This window comes from Erigeron canadensis, chromosome 7 (genome assembly GCF_010389155.1).
Source record: "Erigeron canadensis isolate Cc75 chromosome 7, C_canadensis_v1, whole genome shotgun sequence".
Lineage (NCBI taxonomy): Eukaryota > Viridiplantae > Streptophyta > Magnoliopsida > Asterales > Asteraceae > Erigeron > Erigeron canadensis.
This window is the reverse complement of record NC_057767.1, coordinates 8,674,760-8,684,031: the sequence shown is the minus strand read 5'-3', so window position 1 is coordinate 8,684,031 and position 9,272 is coordinate 8,674,760. Positions and strand designations below refer to the sequence as shown.

The following is a 9,272-nucleotide window of genomic DNA, read 5'->3' as shown; positions in this document are numbered from 1 at the left end:
TAAAGTTATTCTAATAAATAGAACAAACTTAAAGTGATTCTAATAAATATATATAGTTTTTTGCAGTTCGGATATGAGGATCGGGGATTTATGGTTTCTCATCCCCATCCCCATCCTTATTGAGGAATAAATTACATCCTCATCCCATCCCCGGTAAAACCAGGTTTAGATATCGAATTCCTCATCGGTCGCATATATTTTTGTCTTGCCACTATGTTTGGGATTTCTTGAAGATCATATGGTAATATCAAGCTTTTAGCCTTATCTATAATCTACAATACTCATTAAGAGGAGCCCATCCCCCCTCCCCTCCCAGCATCCAAATATCAACGGAAAAAAAATAGAGTTGTATTTACTATTTTGTCCTTCAACAATCCACCAAATATTTTTATAACAAAAACTTAATAAAATAAATTACAACAAAAGTTCCCCAATCAAATAACTACACTACTCCTTTTACATTAATAATTATTACATTAATAATCACCCCACCATCGTCACCGCCACCATCACTACACCGTCGCCGCCACCAACACATCTCACCGCTACCGTCATTGCTGCCACATCACACGCGCTGTCTAGTCACTCAAAACATAAGAAGATATAGGAACATATAACCTTTTAACGTTTAATAACGCTAGTTAGATATACATGAAGTACTTCCAATGCAAATAAATAATTACATACTAACATAGATAGAAATTTGATTAAAAGATCAGGAGAGCACACACTGCAGGCTTTGATCTTACTCCGGTACGATAGTTTAAACATCCATGTAAAGAGTTTCCAAACTCTTATTCATAGATTTTACAGTATCAACTACTATTATATAACATAAGGAAAATTATTATGATCAAAGTTGAAAAAAAAAAATTCAAAAAGTCAAACTAGAACATTGAAATTGGGATCGAGGTAGTAGAATCTCTACCCTCGCCCGCCACTAGCAACATCGTATCAGCTTCACACCACACTTCTATAATTGATTTGGGAAAGGGTTCAACTTTGTTGATAAATTTCTCTATTTGGCTGGCTTCGGGTTTGATCTGCTAATAACATATGTGTTTTATTTGCCAGTACTTGTGATGGGTGTCAATTTGAGGCGGGTTTTGGGAGAGGATTGATTGTGAAGTAAGTCTGCAGGGCGGTAATTAACAGTATGGAAACAGCAGCTAATGAGGCTATCGTCTTCCATGGACTGCTAAAATAGACGTCAAATACCTCTGCCCACCCTGTTTTGTACTTGTTACTGCAATGCTTCTCAATCCCACTCCTGAGATTGTTAAACATGTAAAGGTTAACTGCTGCTGCTTCAATATCGGCGTACATCTTGACCACTTGTTTATCTCCACCGAGACTATGAACTAGTACATCGTTGTTTCGTAGCTCCCTCACATCATCAATGTGAACAACTAATGATTTCATGATTCTGATATATGTTGAAACACGGAAATCATTTGGGTTATGAGGACACATCTCGTAAGCAATCATGTTCATGTATAAAACTTTTGAACTTGAGTACACCGCTCTACGCAGAAGCTTAAGCACACCGTAGCAACCACGCGAGTGAAACTTGATGTCTTCATTTGATGAACTGGGTTTCAAAAAAATCCCTTTACTTTTAAGTTCCTTAACTGAAAGAAACGCCCGATTTCGCTCTACATAGTTTTTTATTTTATTTATTTTAACAGCTCGCTTTACATTGTTATTATCATCCAAATGCACATTGGCCATTTTGTTAGCCCATATTTGCCATTTGGAATAAGACTTGTTAGTTGTTGAAACAGGATTATTAGGAGTAGAAGTCGAAAGTGAGATGAAATATGACCTATAAAGTTCAAGAAGATGAAGGGGTGGTTGCTTGTTCTCGAGTACTTTTTCCTCTGGCCTCATCATCACCTCGCCACAGTTTAAGTAGTTAAAGAACCTGTTTAGTATCCCTTCACCTTTATCTGCCGGGTGCGCAAAATCCAACAGAACTTTAAGAATTACAAAAGGGATTTGGTTCTCGAGCAAGAACATGTCACGCACTATATTGGCGAACCCCAATGCACCCAAAAACTCGTTATTCAACAACAGCATATTTCTTTCCATGGATATGCACTCTATAAAGAACAAAATGAAGCAACCGTCAAGTGTCATCATCTGAATAAACACCTCATCGTTGTAATCATCAGTTGAACCGGGAATATAACATTCCCTAGCAAACTGTGCCGCCCAAGACACCTTGTTGTGAAGCGAGTCAACGGACAAATTCCGGGTTAACCGAAACACGTCGAGTGTTGTGAGCTTGTATTTCTCCGCTTGAGCTAGTTCAGCTCGGTTATGATGATACGGGCCAAGTGAAACCACTTTAGGCTCATAGTACTCACGGTTTATTCGACCCTTTTCACCTTTTAAGAGCAAGGGTGGGACTTTTCCAATATGCCGTTTGCGTTCTTTATAGTGTACTTGTCGTCCTATAAAGCAGTCTACCCACTCCTTGACCAGGGCATTGTAGTCCTCATTTCCAGACATTTCCATCTCCACGGGGTTGGAGTACGGCTTTCTGTCAGATCATATATGGGTGAAACAAGTAATGCCAATAGTACGTACTTCATATATTATTTTAACTAGACTACGTGGTACAAATAAAAAATATATATATATATATATCCTTACATTATATAAATCTCACTTCAAAATTTGTTAGTTATTGCCTATGTGGCATGCTTAAAAATGCAAGAAAGCCCAAAAATCATCTAAATATTACTCCTTGGAAGGTCTACGGATTAGTTATTTTATAAGAAGTTCAAATTTTTGAAAACGGATTAGTTATGCTTTATACAAGTTCAAATTTTCGAAAATTTGAATATGTAACCGTTCGTGTATTACTTGTGGCGGTTACTTCCTTAGAAGGTCTACGGATTAGTTATTTTTATAAGAAGTTCAAATTTTCGAAAACATATTAGTTATGCTTTCAAGAAATTCAAATTTTGAAAAATTTGAATATGTAACCGTTCGTGTATTGCTTGTGGCGGTTACTTCCTTGCATGTCTATGTCTATATAAGGCCACTTCCATTCAGTTTTAAGGCATTTTAAAACGTAAACACATAACAGATCAATTTTAGCATGGCTTCACTAAACCATGTTTCAATTAGAAATTTGCGTCCAAATAATAAGCAATATACGATAACGGTTAGAATTTGCGGCTATGGAAGCAACCTCTATACGGAGATGTTAATAACATAGGTAGTATTGAGATGATCCTGATGGACGAACATGTAAGTATTCATTGTTTGTGAATTTTTCTTTTTTGATTAGATTACTTTTTAACATAGCTTTCTTTCGAATTTATAACTAGCTTTTTAACATTCTAATGTATAAACATTTTCATTTTAACAGTTTGATAAAGTGGTTGTTGTTGCAACAATCGGTTTTATTCCAACCGACCAGTTATGGTATTCAATGGAATGTGTGAACTATTCTCAAGAAGTTAAGTTGACCGATCTCTACATGGATGCAGTTGACATTATTGATGCTTTAAGGGACAACAAAATGTGGATTTGTTGTTCATGTAACAAGGAAGGAGTTCTCATCAATCCTAGGTATATATTTATATTTCATATTAAAACTTTATAATCATTAAGTTGTGTGGTAAAATTGTATCTCTGTTTTTTTTTTTGGTAGGTTTAATGTGCAAGTTAGGATTGTAGATGCCACTGGTGCTATTGGAGTTAAAATGAATGATCAACAAATTTCAAATCTTATACAAAGAACAGTCTATCAAATTTGTGATGAAAATTATGAGGTATATATGGTTTATTTCAGTGCTAAATAAGACTTTTCTATGCATTTTAAGTCATTAATTTTTTTTTAAATGGTCATTAGTGGTAATAGGAGTACTTTTACTTCGCTACATGCATGCTTGAACTGGTGTTAAAGAAATTATTTAAGGTTATAGTGCATCCACGTGGGTCTATATATCAAAGTGGGGGAAAATTCATAATACCTATCACATCTAGGTAACCAACATAATCCTTCTTATATGCACCTACTATGGGCAATCCATTTTATAATTTCTCTCCAGCGTGCAATGTACGCGTTTTAAGCCCTCGTGTATCATTAATAAATCCCAAGGTATATCTAGCATTCTTCTTCTTTAAATTAATCAACTCATAAGAATATTTTTATTATGTCCAACTCAGTTATATTTATTCATTGATACAATCTTAAAATAAAGTTTAAAAAAAATTATTTAGGGTTGTCCGTGCATCACACGAGGTCTAAGCACTAGTATATATATATAACTAAAATAATCATCGGCTAAAAATGGAATGTACGTAATAATAATTGAGGATATGTGTTTATATTTGAAATTTATACAAAATCAATAAAATAAAAAACTCATGACAAATATTTTTTTTTTATTAATTTTAATTCTACAAATTTACCAATAAACTAAAACACGATTGAAATGTTTTTGAAACGACCCGTGTCGTAATCCTTGATCGACACGTGTCCTTTTAATTAATTTATTTTATTAAATTAGTTTTTTTAATTGTATATAAATTCAATTTCCCAATTAGACTTAGAATTAAACTCTAACGGTTGGTTTATTACTACAAAAGACATTATAACCTTATTTGATTGATTTTTTTCTCATTAATTAATTATCTTTTTTTTCTTTCTCAATTCTTTAACTCCTATTACTTATATTACTTATAATAATAAGTTATTAATATGAAGACTTTAAAATTTTGAGTTTACGATCCGAAATCACAAGACTATTTGCCGTCATCCACTATGCTTACAAGTTTCTATTTTGATGTGGTTTCCAAAAATTTAAGGTAAATCTAAAACTCTAACTAACATATATTATATTTATCATTAATGTTTATTATATTTTTGCTTCGATAATCGACTTTTACTTTAAACACATTTTATTTTATACTCACGAATCATGTATGAGGCATATTCAAATTTATTTATGATACAATTTATATAACTATCTTATATCATACGGGTATTAAGATTGGTTATATATATAACAAAGCATCAAATTTGGCTTATGATCTATATTACTGCATGCAGCTAAACCTTCCAATAAGCCTTGCCATGTTACTTACATTGACTTTAAATATTGATGATACATTGATACGTGGCTTTTAACTAATATAAATAAATCTAATAATTAACCTAACCATTAACATATCTACATTTGTACATATAATCACTAATTAATACAAAACATTGATAAGTCTCTTTCCACCTTACCTCTAATTATTTTACGTCACTTTCCTTTCCTTCTTTCTTTCTTTATTCTTTTATAATTAATTTATTCATTTAATTAACATCTTTTCCTATTTATATTTATATATATATACTATATTATAAAGTAAATAAGGTTTTAACTTTCAACAATGTATACATGCCAATGCATGATATACGATACATCAAAAACAACATTAAAATCAATAACCTACATAAATCGTCACCACCACCAATCGCCGCCGCCACCACCGCAGCTACCACTATCACCACCAATCGCCGTCGCCGCCACCACTGCTGCTACCACTATCACCATCAATCGCAGCCACCACCACCACCGTTGCGTGCAACCCACCACCTGTCACCGCCGCCGCCACCTCCACCATCGCCTCTACTGCGCCAACACAACCCATCATACCGCCACCGTCATTATACCGCTGCATCGCACATGTACCATTTTAATAATAATTAAATTATTATTAGAAAACAATATTATATTTAACATTCCGCCATACATACCATTAAGTAGAACACGACATCAAATCATTAGCAACTATAATCAAACAAGTAATAAAAACAAACTCGTTATATGTTAATAGGGAAAAGAAAAAGAAATCTGTGTCCATGACACTCTTGAATATAGATAATGTATCATATGTTTTATACAATGATCACATCACAGTAAATGGTTTCAATTTAATAATTGTATTTACAACATAAATAAATTCAAATATGTACTATCAGAGAGAAATAAAATATTGTACTAATTATTAATAAAACCTTTTGAATGATCATTAGTGTAAGAAGATCGACTATATATATATATACTAGAACGGTAGTCGCGCGATGCAGCGGTGTAATAGCGGTGACGGTGATGGATGGTGGTGGCGTGCGACGGTGGCAATGACGGTAACGGTGATGAGCAGTGACGAGTGGCGGCGGTCTTTGATCAGGTTTTGAAACAACAATAAACTAAGAGGCTTATAAATGAACGAGTTATAAAAAGTTCATCTTGCAAGTGTAAAAACGTTTAATTACTCATGAGGTTTTTGTTTAGCTTTTATAAGAAGTGAAGTTTTTAATCAAATCTTCAAAGATAATTTGTTTAAATGGACAAAATAGTTGTTCACAAAGGAGAGTTGTTATTTTTGGGATGTCGTAGTTTTAATATATGATTGGTGTTTTTAATCCATAACTAGTTATAAAAAGAAAAGAGTCCAATATTAATCTCAACTTATAAAATTGGAGGCCTGAGCTATTTGGGTTTCTAAAGTGATCGCCTAACCCTCTTTAACTATAAAGTCGGTTGTGTATATTAGGTACGTGGAGATATTTAAATTTGTGAACATAAAAGGGAAACATTTATCAACTTTTTAGTTGGAACCAATCAAATATACTTTATAACGTAGTTATAGATTATGGATTATTATTGATAAAAAGAAAAGTGCTGCAATTTAGTTGGAAACAATCATATATCACTCCTTAATTTATCTTTTCTACCATATAATAACTTCAATTTATTTGATCAAACTCCATTTCCCGACGGTATATATTGTTAACATTACAAATCTTATCCATAGATGATAGATGCATTATAATGACAATCTTGTACTGTAATGTTTTACTTTGCCAAATACGAATAAAAAAAAATATAGTTATTTACTGAAGTACTCAAATTATGAAATTAGATAGAAGTATAGGTACCTAGCTTTGTGGTGCCACTGAAGTCACGGCCGGGATGAATATAGCTTGCTTGATTTGGAGCGAGTCTTATGAGGAAATATTTAAGGTGGTCATAAAGAAAAGTTAGAGAGAATAAGTGATTTGCTTGTAACTTTGGGCAACACATTAATATTCTTTGGCTAGAGTGCTAGACTAGGTAAATAGGAATATATATATATATATATATATATATATTTATATTATTTATTTATGAATATATAAATGAATATTTATAGTGTAAAAAAATAAAATTATGTTTATTGTATATAATAAACTTTCGAATTTTGTGCATGTTTATATATTTGAGTATATGTGCTAACTATAAAATATCATTTATAAGTTTTTGATTAATCGAATACATACAATGTATAAAATTTGAAAGTTTACTTATACAATGAACACTACTTTAATTTTTTCAGACTATATTCGTCATACTTAAAAGGGTAATTGGATGGGAAACCCCCTGATTATTTCAAGTTTTCCTTTGACAAGACTCGAACCCATGACTTCTCCTAAAAAGTGACGGCTGGTGACCACTGAACTATTACCCAGTGGTTGTCATCTTCAATGGGAATCTCTGCTTGTTCAAGCACATTAGCTACCATAACAAACTAGTTAAACGTTGAACAAGTATATTGAGTTTATTTCGTCTTCGATCCTAACACATTGAAACCCAGTTCCTTTGTGTCATGCCATCAACAATCATAAATGTTAAATTAAAAATTCATACATTATATATTAAATATAAAATACATACTAAAAAGTAAAAAATATTACGTTATCCAATGGACGAATGAATTGTTTTGTCATACCAAGTCTTAGGAATTTTTCATCATACAAAGATTTAATTTCTTCTTTGGCTTTTTGTAATGGTGTGATATTCTCAAATCCCAACCCGAGAAGATGATCCTTTCGGTCAATTTTTGACTTGTTGAAATAGGCAGTGAAATCTAAAAGAGGATTTTGTTCAACTTTATATAGCTTTTCTTGATAGAAAAGTATATTCTTTTTAAATTCCTCAATTTGTTTTTTAAGATTTTCAATCTCAATGCCTTTTAGAAAACAATTATGATTTAAGTCAGAAATTTTTCTTTCGAGTTCAACATTGTTTGGTTTAGCTTCTTGAAGCTTTTTGTTAAGAATATCAACATCCATTTGTCTTGCATTTACCCGAAGCCATTCATTGGTCTTTTGAATTTCAAGATCTTGATTGGCTTTTTCAAGTTCATGAATGGTCTTTTCAAGATTTTGATATATTTGTAATAACTTAGGATCCGGAGAGGCATTCAACTTGACTCATGATTCAACAATCTCCAATGTTTCTACACACACACACTCTATTCATTCTCTGTTCAAAAGGAACATTGAGAATTACGTCATGATTTAACTTCAAGAAGTCCAAGACCAAGATTGATTCAAGCTCTCCAAAGACAATGAGAAAGCTTTGAAGACTTGTTTCAACTCACCAATTGTCTTCACCACCGGGCTCATCAACTTCATTCCTACAAGATAACATAACACGTACTTCATTCATTACAATATATCACTAAGGGGGATAGAAGGTTCATTTTTTTTAATTTTTAATTTTTAATTTTTCTTATATTTTTATATTTTTTTTCAACATAAACCCATTCCAAAAAAAATCAAAAATTTTTTGAAAAAATTAAAAAATTTAAAAAAATACAACTTACACATATGTAGATCCATTTTTTTTAGTAATTTATTACTTTTTGAATCTACACGTGTGGAGAATTTTTTTTTTTCTAATTTTTTAAAATTTTAATTTTTTTTTTTGAAATGGGTTTTCACTAAAAATAAAAATAATAATAATAAAAATAAAATAAAAATGAAAAATAATGAAGAAAAAAAAAATTAAAAATCAACATTCTCACCCTTCTCTCCTTAAGCAACCTTTTCATTTGATCTCTCTCCTTTATATATATATATATATATATATATATATTAGTTTTGGAGTAAAAAAGGTAAAAAAATAAAGAAAAAGTAAAAAGTAAAAAAAAAAAAAAAAAGTGGAGGGAGACACATGTCACAAGTCCCCCCCTCCATGGATAGTCCCCCTCCCCCATTTTCCTACCAAATTCTTCTTGCTTACGTGACGCCACATGGCAGAAGTCCCCTTCATAAGAGCTTGCCTCACTCCTTTTAGTCTAACTAATAAAATGATATTTATTCATATACCCAACCAGATTTTAATTTTGTCTTTAATAGTTTAACTGATGAAAGAAGGTCAATTTACAGTCTATAAGACTCTCACCTGGACTTTAATTTGGGGGAATGATATATC

At 31.9% G+C, this 9,272-nt stretch overlaps 1 protein-coding gene across 1 annotated transcript; it reads right to left on the bottom strand.

Annotated features, from left to right (window-relative positions):
• Nucleotides 1–1,036: 1,036 nt before the first annotated feature.
• LOC122606538 (UPF0481 protein At3g47200-like) lies at nucleotides 1,037–2,537 on the bottom strand. Its single transcript, XM_043779386.1, has one exon. The coding sequence runs from the start codon at nucleotides 2,518–2,520 to the stop codon at nucleotides 1,090–1,092; it is 1,431 nt and encodes a 476-aa protein (XP_043635321.1). The 5' UTR covers nucleotides 2,521–2,537; the 3' UTR covers nucleotides 1,037–1,089.
• Nucleotides 2,538–9,272: the final 6,735 nt, after the last annotated feature.